Source organism: Adelges cooleyi, unplaced genomic scaffold (genome assembly GCF_023614345.1).
Source record: "Adelges cooleyi isolate 19-005CV unplaced genomic scaffold, UGA_ACOO_1.1 ACOO_flye_CR_arks_rails_tigmint_CR_PRNA_574, whole genome shotgun sequence".
Classification (NCBI taxonomy): domain Eukaryota; kingdom Metazoa; phylum Arthropoda; class Insecta; order Hemiptera; family Adelgidae; genus Adelges; species Adelges cooleyi.
The window spans coordinates 11,046,763-11,059,174 of record NW_026096268.1 but is presented as its reverse complement, the minus strand read 5'-3'; the positions used below and the strand labels follow the sequence as shown (position 1 = coordinate 11,059,174).

Genomic DNA, 12,412 nt, shown 5'->3' with positions numbered 1-12,412 from the left:
ATGGATATCAGAGATATTATTTTGCTTAGGTAGGCGATAATTGATAATAGAATAATTATTAATTTTACTTTATTTTTAATTTTTTTCTTGTAAACACCGCAGCCAGATAGGTATTGTTACTTGACAATAATCTAAAAAATAAATTAATCATATTTCACTACTTGTGCGAGCATAGTATTACTATAAGATTCTTGCAAACTGTTTCAATAATTTACTGCAGCCGACGGTGATTATCGACCAAGTACAATTCTATTCGATGGTCGATAAATTTACAAAAAAATAATGGCTAATAAAAGTAAGTAAAATAAAATAACGCTAAATCTATCATTAGTAGCTGTTAACAATACACAATTCGCTAGTCGTTGCGATCATGTGCGCAAACCCAATCTGGAGGTTTGGGTGTTTTGTGAGTAAGCGTTTATAGAATTGAACACAAATTTGTTATTATTATTATTAACACACAACTGTTGTATACCTATTTTATATTTTTGTCTATAATTTAACAAACTGCAAACATTTACACACAACTGTTGTATAAAACTCTTTTTTCTTTTATAAATCTAGGTTTAGGTGGTCCGGAAACCGAGGATCAAACTCGACTAAGGTTTCAAGTGGAACTAGAATTCGTCCAATGTCTTGCTAACCCAAATTATTTAAACTGTGAGTTAGTTTTATGATACAATAATATTGTTTTTTTTAACAAAATGCATAATTATTATTTGCAGTTTTGGCTCAACGTGGCTTCTTCAAAGAACAATCGTTTGTTAATTATTTGAAATATTTACTCTATTGGAAAGAACCAGATTACGCTAAATTTATTAAGTAAGCATTTCTCGTTAGTAAATTTTTAAGGTTCAACTTCGTAAAGTATCTAAACTTTATTTGTCAACAGTAATAAAGCTATTTATGAATCAATTTAAATTTTCTTACAAAAAAAAAAATTACTAATTGTAATTTAATAAATTTTTATACCTTTTAGAACATATTGCTATTTAATTTTTAATTTTAAATAAATACAATTTTGGATTTTTTATAGAAAATACTCAGATGCTTAAAAATAAGTTTTATTATAGATAATTATTTTAAACGTACAGAACACATAGAAAATACCGCAAAACTGTGTTTCTTTTTAACAAGTTTAGATGCGTGTTGTATCTAATTTAATCTGTATAAATAAGCCATTTAATTTTTATATAGGTACCCTATGTGTTTATATTTTTTGGATCTCTTGCAACACGAATCGTTTAGAAAAGAAATAGCGGCCGCTGTTTGTTCGAAATTCATCGACGACCAACTGTTGCTAATATGGCAACACTACACGAGACGTCGAACGAAACTCCTTCATACAGCCTACGAACACAATATGAACGTTATGAATAAGACCAATCCGCCGGCCATCGGTCAAGCCCAAACGAACGGCACCAACGGCATCATGCCATCTGCCATACCAATTCCCAAAGTTATGCCACCTTAAAAAAATCTACAATAAATTTCTTATTTAAAGTTGCAATAATAATAAAAAAAAATGGTGTTTATATAGAATATATATTATAATTTTACTGCTTTTTAAGGTTTAAAAAATATGTCGATTGTGTGATTAACATTGTGAACATAACACAAATAAATTGTATTATGAACTGTACAAAATGAAATTACGGCGTAATATGGTTTTTTACCCGAATAATAAATCCTTTAAATTTTTACATCATGTTTGGTTTAAAGTACAATCTACAAAAACACACGGCACACTGACCAATTATGTTCAATAATAAATAGATTTTATACTTTCCACTTACACTCCTTTCGCTCGCAAAATACTCGGACATTTATAGCGGTTACTACCCTGGGAAAGGGTTCAAAGAAAATCAAAACAAGTATAGTGATTACATGTAGTTTATTTACTTAGTGAGCCGAATAAAATAATACACACCTATTTAGCTGCACCTGCTAGTAATGTTTCACATTCCACCATAAGTTGACAATATTCGGTCAGTTGTTGCCCCCACAGCTTTTCAAAAAAGTTTGAACACTGCAATAATAACCGATGAATGATTTCCGTCAGTCTGCCCATTAACACTAAATCGCGAGCCGGTGGTCCAAGAATATCATTATTGCACCTCGTTTGACAATCTTTCAGAGCTGAAATATATACATCTAGTTGTCTTTTTATAGCCCGTTCCTTCTCCATAATGATATTACAGAAAAATGCAAATTATTATGGCTTATGATATTATATTGTGAACACTATACACTGGTGAGCAGCTGTGAGATGCCCGTCAGTAATATCATTTATTTATTTTCCCTCCCAAACCTTTTTTCAGTAACAACCTGGCCTTGAGCCGCTTTAGGTGTGGTTTGATGTCGTACAAAGTATCAAGTTCCGGCTGTTGACTTGACTAATTAGTTAGTTAGATAATAGTGTATTATCTATATATGTGGAGCCACTTGACAAACTGTCACTCAAAGGTTATATTGTAGGAAACAGATTTTTTGATTTTTGCTTTATTTATGTAAAAAAATTGCAAATTTTTTTTTTTTAACTTTACAAGAAACTGAAATTTTCAAATCAAAACTGGCTTATTATATAATAGTAGAGTAGCAAAAAAAAAAATCTCATTACAGAATTTAAATTAGACCATCCTATGTAGTCGAAATTTTTCTGGCATTTACTCATCGAAAAAATTATTTTTACTTTAAACATTATGTTTTACCAGGACATCCTCAACAATGTGCATCGGGTCTTGCCCAAAAATTATTATACCATTTCGAACATTTTATTACTAATACTATTTAATTTTTTAAACAAATACTATTTTAGAAATACATTTTACATTAGAAAAATTATTAAATATTTTGTTGAATATTTTTAATAATACAGTAATTTTAACACTTAAAAATGTATTCTGTGCGATACGCCATAAAAAGTAAGTATCTTTTAAACAAAAGATAATTGTTTAAAAATCTTTATTGTTTTGAGACGTCAACTGTTTTTAATGCGATATGACAGTGAAATTGCTAACTTTCTCATTTTTATCCCAGGCTTTCCCAAACTTTTTTTTTCTGATTCATTTTATTCAAAAAAATGAAATTAAAAAAAAAATGCCAGAAAATATAAAAACCCTATGAAAGATAGTACTAGTCACAATTAATTGCAATGTTCACATCTTAACTAAATAAACTGAATCCAGGAAATTCTAAAAAATTTGTTCTATATTTGTAATTTTCATTAAAGTTCAAATATCTATAAAGTATTTAATAAAAAAAATGCTTAAAAATAAGGTTTAGATAATTATTTTAAACGTACATAACACACTGAAAATACCACAAAACGGTGTTTATATTTTGGCAAGTTTAGATGCGAACTGAAAAAATAACTCAATGTTCTAGAAAAAATTATTCTGAGTAGTTTTATATTCAGTGTAAAAAATTCTCCCTAAAAAAATCTATGATACATTTATTGTTTTAAATTGCAATTTTAAAAAGAAAAAAAGGTGTCTATATATAATATATTATAATTTCACTGATTTTTTAAAGATTAAACAAATCGTCGATTGTGTGATCAACATTGTGAACATTAACAATGTTCATGAAAACATCAACATTAACTCGGAGAGGACACTTATAATGGTTACTACATTTTTGGGAAAGGGTTCGTAGAAAATCAAAACAAGTTTAGTGATTATGCGTAGTTTATTTATTACTTGGTGAACCAAATAAAATAATACACACCTATTTCGCTGCACTTGCTAGTAATGTTTCACATTCCACCAAAAGTTGACAATATTCGGTCAGTTGTCGTCCCCACATCTTTTCGAAATAGGATGTACATTGCAATAATAACCGATGAATGATTTCCGTCAATCTGCCCATTAACACTAAATCGCGACTAGTCCCAATACTATTGTACCTCATTTGACAATTTTTCAGAGCTGGAATGTATACATCTAGTTGCCTTTTTGTAGCCATAGCGCGTTCCTGCTCCATAATGATAATTTACAGACAATTATTATGGCTAATGATATTACAAACACGATGCACTGTATAGCGAGCAGCTGTGAGATTTCTGTCAGTCACCTGTAAGTTTCAAATGATTTATTTTCCCTACTTTATTTTGGGTACCAAACCTATTTTCGGAACTGTGCAAGTACAAGTGGCCTTCAGGTGTGGTTTAGTGTTGTCATACACTGTGTCAAGTGTCGACTGTTGACTAATACATTAGTCAGTTAGATAATAGTTTATTATATTTGTTGGCTCAACTCGACAAACTGCCACTCGAAGGTTACCTATGTAGGAAACAGATTTTTGATTTTATTGTGTAAAAAAGTTGGGTTTTAATACTGAAAAAAACTATCACAGGAGACGACAAGTCACAAGAGTTGCATTGGTCATGAAATGTACAAGTTTTCCCCTTAATAATATACAATACTGGCCGCACAACATACACGAATAGTGCATTTTATATAAATATTGTGTATGTTGGTACCCCTTCGAGTGGCTCTATGTGGATTTTCCGTGGCTGTGTGTCTCTTTGAGGTGTAATACATTTTAATTTTCTATTAATACATTCGAAAATACTTAACTAAAATTATAAATCCCCTAGTCAAAATCAAGTCTGAAGTCGAGTTGTAAAAATAATTCAAATAAAAATGTTCACAGATGTTATTCTTCTTTGACCGTTGACATCTATAATAAAAAAGAATCGCCTTTATGAGTAAAAATGTCACATAACCAATCGATTCACTGATTTATATAAGCATTGATTTTAGATAGATTTTTTAGATTTAGGTCTCTAATCTTTAAACTGAAAAAGAACAAAAAAAAAAAAAATGTTGACTACCTAGGTTACCTAACTTGAAATTCAAATTCTCTAGACTGACCGCTTGATAATGCTTATCACTTAAGCGCCACCGTTGGTAAATGATTTAGGGTTAAATTTAAATTTTGTAATTTCTTGTTTTTTACTTTTTTTAATTATAATTGTGTAATTTGTTACATTTATTTGTAAAGTTTACTTGCCCTTGTTAAAATATATTTATTTCAAATTTTAGTACAAAGTATTTCATTAAAAATATGATAGCATAATAAATATACTGGTAAAAAATCTATATTTTTAAGGTTTTTTTTTTTGGGGCCTAAACTCACAAGAACTCGTCTTTAACAGTTCACAATGAATAAGGAATTTCTCATAAAAGACTCGGTCACAACATTGGCTGTTGCTATTGCCGAACATCAGCTAATTCCTAATACCGTTCACTTGGCTAATTGCGTAGACAGGTTGAATAATGCATTGAATCCGCTGTGGATAAAAAATCAAGTGAATATTTATCGAAATCTTATTATATATATATATATATATTTTTTTTTTAAATCTAATTACTATTCTGAGTCACCTCTTGTAGTGATTTTTAAGAACTACTGGATAAATAACACTTAAATGTCAAATATAATATTTACAGGACGATATGCTTTGTTTGCTTGAAGTTTGTCTGCAAATTGAACCGACGGAAATTAATTTAATTGCCAAGTGTTCGAAAGCGTTGGTCAAGATAATACCAAAACTAGGATCATGTGAAGAAAAGCATGTTAAAAATTTAATTTCTTGGATCATGTCGAGTATTTTACACGTTAATGACCTAGAACATGACTCGACGGAACAATTTAATGACATTCTAAATTTGTATACCTGTACGTTACAATATTACGGCAGTCAAAATTCAAACAAAAACAATGAAGTAAGTTTTTTTGAATTTATATATGTAAAAAATATTGACAATCAACTTGTAGTTTTTATGCGATTTCTTAAACGATTATCATAACATTTGCGTACGCTTGTTGTACAACAATATTAAGTTAACTCATGCATATAATCTGCCGTACGAAGGAGGTCGATAAACAATTTATTGTAATTTTCCCAGGTGATATGTCACGTAATGTCTGTATTTTCATCATTATTAAATGAAATTAAAAGTGGAAAAATGGCCGAAAATACAACTCTTAAACTTGCTTGTGTACAGTTTCTCAATGCTACTGTCAGCTATTTAAAAGATTATCCGAGCGTGGACTGTGTTGGCACGTTTATTATTAATTTGTTGGAACAGTCGATCAATCAAAATTACAATCTACAACCTTGTCAAAAATTGGACGTTAGTAAATTAAATTATTTTTATGATTTTTACCCATTGATATAGAATAATTTTTTTTTTTGGAAAATAATTTTTAGATTTTAAAATATTCATTAAAAATTTTACTACAACTTGTAGACGAGTCTAAACTTTGGACCAATAATAATTTCAACAAACTCTTGTCGCTCGTTTTGTTATACTTACGGTATGGATTAATATCAGACTATTCTAAGCTGCCAAACGATTTGCAACCGTCTCCAATCGTCCAATGGGAAACGCCGTCACGTCTGGATATAGGGCAAACGGTAATATAATTTAATAAATGAGCGAAAGGAAATTGTGATTGAAAATATAGTTGTAAAATTTGTTTTCAACTTGCGTCTTTGTGTTGCAGACAAATTTGACAAATAAACATCGTCGAAAAAAAAAGATAATTACAGAATCCAAAAATAAGGTACCAAAATTATTTACGTTTACTGCCGACGACGAGGCCTTAATGAACGTGAGAGATTCGGATTTTTCCGAGGACGAACCTTCAATGACCGGTACGTGTGGACGTGGGGCGTGGGATGTACGACTATTGGCGGCACAAACGATGAAAAAACTATTCACGGTTAGTGTTGAAATGGTCATTTGCAAAATTTCTATTTCTAAAGTTTTATTATTAACTATTTTTTAGACTGTAGAAAAAAAAACGTTATTGGGATACTTATACACGATTATTGATGGCCCGATGGACATACAGAATTGTCTGCAGCCAAATGTCGGAACGTTCACTAGGGATCCTTGTTCAAAAGTACGAGCCACTGTTATAACCGCTATAACGACGATATTTAACGGTTCGAAAATATTTTTCGCTCAAGCTCAGTACAGGTAAAGTATATTACTATGTTAGTAAACCCAATGTTGTTTGTCGCCATTATATATATAAATCATTTTTTTTTAAATTTTTCAGAGAGAAAAAAGGAGCGTTTACAACGTGGTCGGAAACACTGGCCGACTATATCATCTCGATGCACGACACGCTGTTAAAAGATTTTGAGTGTGAAACACTCGGAGTTCGTTTAGTGTTGTTACACTGTTTTTCTACAATGATAACAAACACGGCGTACGCAAAAATGAATAAAAACCTCCTCGGATCGTTGTTGAACGTCTTACTTGTATTCACCAAATGCGAACCTTGCGGTAATTAGTAACCGTTTTGAATTTAAGCGGTTTTCCCTTGAAAACCGAATTATCGTTTCTAATAATTTTCATTTTATATTTTCTTAGAAAACTATTTGCGAATCGGAGTTCTACGGTGCCTGTCGTCAGTTTTCAATAATCCTGAACTTCCCGATTTTGAAAAAGACTTGTTAATTAAACACAGATCGGACATTATAAATCTCTGTTTGTATTTGTTTAAAGTGAGTTATCCAATATTTAACGATATTCTCAGGCAACTTGGTTATGAATTGTAGTTAAATTCTTTATTGCTTAACACAGGAAACTAAGACGGCCCTCGAAGGCGACCAAAATGCCCCACAGATGGTTTTGAGACGCCAGTGTTGGCAAATGTTAAACAGTTATTGTAACCATTACGACAGTTTAATTGAAAACAGAATGATAATCAACATCGGCGTTGAAGACATGAAATACACCAAACAGAACTTGCTACGCAAAAACGTATTGTTGTGTTTCAAGCAAATGTCTGCCATGTCCGAGGGTAAAAATTCTGTCGTAGTATTTTGTCTGACAAATAAAAATTGATAAAAAAAACTTATTTTATAGGTAAACACTGTGATTCGGCTAGACTAGAAAAATGGAAATTCATTTTTCGAAAAGTCGCTCCGCAAGTGTTTGAAGAGCGGAACGCTATGATTTTGTCCATTCTGATCGAAAGTTTTTCTACGATTGGTTCGGGATTATTTTCCGATCTCGAGGTAAAAAATATCATTGATTAACGTTTAAATGTGTTTCGTTTGACATGTACGTGTTATGAACTAGGACGAGTTAGTAAATCCTTACTGTAATGATCTCCACACGTTTGCCGTTTGCACCGATGTAAACATTCAGTCGGCCGCAATAGCAACTCTGGGTACGTTGATCAAGTACGACAAATTGTTAAATGTAAGTATCAAAACATTTATTGTGAACAAATATATTATGTTTATGTGTATTTAAAATTAAATGTTTATTTTTGAACCGGATTTTAGCAACCTCGCTATGTTGAACAAACCATTGACGATTTGCTTTATGTATCGTCCACGAACAATATACATTCCGTTCAAGAAAAACTCGCATGGACGTTCAATTGCTTGGCTGAAGTTTTAGTCGATAATTGGTACGTGTTTGATTGATTAAATAAAATTATGATATGTACATGAAAATAAATTGTATTTAGAATATTTTTACAAAAAAGTGTAGTCTTATTGAATAAAACTGGTTCAATGGTTTTTGTTCTAAGCGGTCTTCCAAAATATTCACTAAACTTAGATGCTTAATGAATCAATTTTTAATTACTGTGTGTGATGACTCAATGATTAGTGTACATATTTTAATTTAAAGGATGTCATATGAAATTGAAGACCTAAAATTGATAGCTTTAGTTAAAGCTACGCTTTCTACTTTGGACCGCAAACCGGTAATTTTTTATTTTTTTCCCTGTAATTCAATACAGCAAAAATATTTCATTATTTTTTTTTATTCTAACACAGTGTAGAGCTTGTGGTACCAGAGCATTGGGTCTTTTCTTATCGCTGATCGATAATACCAGTATCGCCGAAGCACAAGCTAGACCTCTGTTCCAGGAGTCGATAGAAGTGTTGATAAACATAGCCAACGGAAACGATAGTATGAAAGTAAGATTTCCAACAACGTTTCGTACTTTTTAACTCTTGGAACAATTTGAAGTTTATATATATTTTTTTAATAATATGATTTTTTTTTTTTAGAACCGCTGGAATAGTTGTAATTCTTTAGGAATAATTTACCAAACAAATTATTTACAAAAATTGCCAGTAATTTTACAAGTAAGCTAACCACTCGAAATAAACGATCCGTTTAGGGCTAAATTTAAATTTGTGTTTGTTTTAGAACGACATATTCAACACCTTATCAACTTTGATCGTGAGCTGCAGTAATTTCAAAGTCAGACACGTGGCTTGTTCGTCGTTAATGTTTGACCGCCGGGAACTGTATGGCGTGAACTATTTGAAAATGTGGCATCGACTGTTTGACGCTTTCGAAAACGCTCAAAACTTGCCACACATTTGCGAATACAAACATAAAGAAAAACTTATGAATCAGGTAATTTGGTGAAACATAATAACACTGCTTAAAAATATATAATATTATTTTTTTAACGATTACCAGCTTTGTGCGTCGTTTTGCAACCTTTGCCGCTTGCTAGAATCGTCCGACATAAGTAATTTGGCCGACCTGTTCGATTCCCGTCTACACCTGGCACGAGAAGAAATCGACAAATACTATAATTCACTAGACGTCACCAATTGCTCCATCCAATTATCGACCACTCATAACAATTTACAAAACTTGTTAAAACAGCCTCGGCTTACAGCCAAACAAATAGAAACCGTTCGGCATTTGTTGAGCATATTCAATTATCGTTAAATAGAAAAAATTATGGAACTTATTAAAATTAATATTTTATTTTATCGATAAAATCAACTCGTTTTTTTTGACGTTACGTGGTCTTTGTTTAGTCGAACAGGACGAGGACGTTTAAAGAAATTTAAGTCAATTTGGCTGTATTATTTGCCGTTTAATTATATAAAAAATATTTACAATTTAACTATACCACCCAACATGGTTTTCGTAAAATTCAATTACGACTTGGGGGTATAACACATTCGCTATTTTGGCAGGAACAATAGTAACGTCGTCTACGTTTCTCCATTTCAACAGGAACATTAATTCTCCGGAAGCATTAGTGGCCCCTAAGATTTTGTCCGGTTCATAACCTCCAACTTTTGCGGTCACCTCATCTTCATTCCTATCGAAAGATTATTATTATTATTAAGTAGCAATTTTTTTAAGTAGAGTACAAGAAGTAAGAAACCACAAGCGAATATTAACTTTTTTTTTAAAAGAAACCAAAATGTATTTAGTTTATGAGAAAATAGCAAGTAGGAAATACTGACTCGTTTTTGGTGTCATCGCTGCTACTTTCTGAATACTTATTCGCTTCCATTGCGTTCGTTAACCGTCATCTGTCTACTAAGTACAAACAATACTAAGTAGTAAGTAAGTATTATCCTTTGGCGTGGTCGCTATATTATTCTGACTCATCGGTCGTGGGCGTTCCATGAAAATGGTTATTGGTCATTTGAATATTAAATAAAAACATTTAAATACTCGCGGACGTACAAACAAAGATAAAAGGACAGGGGACACCCATTGTTTGTGTTTTATCCATGATTAAACAACTTTTTCTTTCCTTGATCCTACCACAGAATAGATAAACCTACCCCCACCACCCAACTAATCCAAAAATGATTAAAATTGAAATATGACCATTTGCAAGGCCATAATATCCACAATACCCTTATCACGAATCAAGATAGATATTACAATTAAATTCACTCATATTTTTTTCACCCAAAATAAAAGATACACCGACCCCGTCTTCGACAATCGCAAACATTAACGTCGTAACAAATTTATAATCGAAAACTTAATTAAGATTAAATAATAATAGCCGTCTCGTCTTCACATCTTCAACTGTTCTTACATAATAGTATTACATTAGTCCTGTAACAAAACAATTCACAGGCAGAATTCTACTTATAAATGTTATTATGTTATGTACATGTATGTGTATCAGTTAGGTCGGAATTAATTATTTTATTTTAATCATTGGATTTTACTGTTTATTTTTCAATTATTAAAAGCACGGTCTTGAAGATCTAAAGCCGTGCTTTTTATAGCACAGAGCACTTGACCGGCTTTATCTTCCAAGGCCGTGAAATTCAGTCTTATCTGTCGGCTTATCAATTTGTGATAACATGTTGGTCGAGATAACAAAATACTTGTTTACCGGTTATAAAAAAAAAAAAAAGTTCAAATATCAAAGTTCACGTCTTGTGATACCTATCCGTTTAAAACTAAAAACTCACCAAGTAGTCGAGTGTTTAAAATTTTGTATTTTATTTAAATTCGATAAAATATAAACATGAGTCTACAGAGCAAAATTGTGTTAATAACCGGTGCCAGTTCAGGAATCGGAGCAGCGACCGCTTTGCATTTTTCAAAGTTGGGAGCAAAGCTCGCGCTCACCGGTAGGAACGCTGTCAATTTGCAGAACGTGGCTGACCGTTGTGAAGGTGTGAGTTCGTCCAAGCCTTTTGTGATAAGCGGGGATTTGACAAACGAGACCGATACGAAAAACATAATGGACCGCACGTTAGCCCATTACAATCGTCTGGACGTTTTAGTCAACAACGCCGGCATGTTGGAAACGGGTTCCATCGAGAACACCTCGCTTGATCAGTACGATCGCGTAATGAACACCAACGTTAGGTCGATTTATCAATTGACCATGCTGGCTGTGCCCCACTTGATCCGGTCCAAAGGCAACATTGTCAACGTGTCCAGCGTGAACGGAGTACGCTCTTTCCCAAACGTCCTGGCGTATTGTATGTCCAAAGCTGCCGTCGATCAGTTCACCAGATGTGTAGCTCTCGAGCTGGCTCCGAAAGGTGTAAGAGTGAATAGCGTAAATCCAGGCGTTGTGGTCACGGAAATTCTGAAGAGGAACGGCATGAGCGAAGAAGATTATGCAAAGTTTCTGGAAAGAACCAAGGAAACGCACGCTTTGGGTAGACCCGGCACTCCAGAAGAAGTCGCCAAAGCAATTGCGTTTCTAGCAAGCGACGATTCCAGTTTTTCCACGGGCGACACTCTGTTAGTGGACGGCGGACGACACGCAATGTGCCCGAGATAATTTAAAAATTAGACTATGTATGTATAATTAATTGAAAATGGTAACATGTTTGTAAATGTAACGTTTGCCACCAAGTACTATATTATTGTTATTACCAAATTATAAATATTGTTATTCTTTAGTTTAAAAAAGAAATTATTGAAAATAATATACTTAAATATTATTGCGGCATTATATGCATATATCTCGGGGGTTAAGCACAAAGAAATAATTATTTATAATAATATATATTCACATTATACTTTTTTTGTCTACTGCAAATTGTCTTTTACACGATGCTTAAGATTTATTGTTTTTTTTTTTAATGTACTGTAAGTGTACTGTAAGTGATAATTTATAATTATAA

General features: G+C 32.3%; 3 protein-coding genes and 1 long non-coding RNA gene across 5 annotated transcripts; 3 read left to right on the top strand and 1 right to left on the bottom strand.

The window, feature by feature from the left end:
• Nucleotides 1-44: 44 nt before the first annotated feature.
• LOC126843015 (mediator of RNA polymerase II transcription subunit 31) lies at nucleotides 45-1,652 on the top strand. Its single transcript, XM_050580308.1, has 4 exons — nucleotides 45-295; nucleotides 565-660; nucleotides 726-822; nucleotides 1,198-1,652. The coding sequence occupies exons 1-4, from the start codon at nucleotides 283-285 to the stop codon at nucleotides 1,472-1,474; spliced, it is 483 nt and encodes a 160-aa protein (XP_050436265.1). The 5' UTR covers nucleotides 45-282; the 3' UTR covers nucleotides 1,475-1,652.
• Nucleotides 1,653-4,926: 3,274 nt separating this feature from the next.
• Nucleotides 4,927-9,747, top strand: LOC126842896 (uncharacterized). Of its 2 annotated transcripts, XM_050580112.1 has the most exons (18): nucleotides 4,927-5,093; nucleotides 5,162-5,314; nucleotides 5,457-5,732; nucleotides 5,916-6,143; nucleotides 6,221-6,427; nucleotides 6,517-6,735; nucleotides 6,802-6,995; nucleotides 7,078-7,307; nucleotides 7,395-7,528; nucleotides 7,608-7,827; nucleotides 7,893-8,044; nucleotides 8,109-8,231; nucleotides 8,318-8,445; nucleotides 8,670-8,745; nucleotides 8,819-8,962; nucleotides 9,056-9,133; nucleotides 9,198-9,410; nucleotides 9,477-9,747. In XM_050580112.1, the coding sequence occupies exons 2-18, from the start codon at nucleotides 5,168-5,170 to the stop codon at nucleotides 9,732-9,734; spliced, it is 3,027 nt and encodes a 1,008-aa protein (XP_050436069.1). In that variant the 5' UTR covers nucleotides 4,927-5,093; nucleotides 5,162-5,167; the 3' UTR covers nucleotides 9,735-9,747. The 2 variants fall into 2 exon arrangements, with proteins under 2 accessions (XP_050436069.1, XP_050436068.1); XM_050580111.1 differs by having other exon boundaries at nucleotides 4,928-5,314.
• A 117-nt stretch (nucleotides 9,748-9,864) lies between these two features.
• LOC126843342 (uncharacterized) lies at nucleotides 9,865-11,061 on the bottom strand. The gene is made up of 2 exons (XR_007686414.1): nucleotides 10,265-11,061; nucleotides 9,865-10,116 (listed from the first exon to the last, which is right to left on the bottom strand). It is a non-coding gene; the product is annotated as an uncharacterized LOC126843342 (long non-coding RNA).
• A 97-nt stretch (nucleotides 11,062-11,158) lies between these two features.
• On the top strand, nucleotides 11,159-12,357 carry LOC126843341 (3-oxoacyl-[acyl-carrier-protein] reductase FabG-like). Its single transcript, XM_050580785.1, has one exon. The coding sequence runs from the start codon at nucleotides 11,296-11,298 to the stop codon at nucleotides 12,064-12,066; it is 771 nt and encodes a 256-aa protein (XP_050436742.1). The 5' UTR covers nucleotides 11,159-11,295; the 3' UTR covers nucleotides 12,067-12,357.
• Nucleotides 12,358-12,412: the final 55 nt, after the last annotated feature.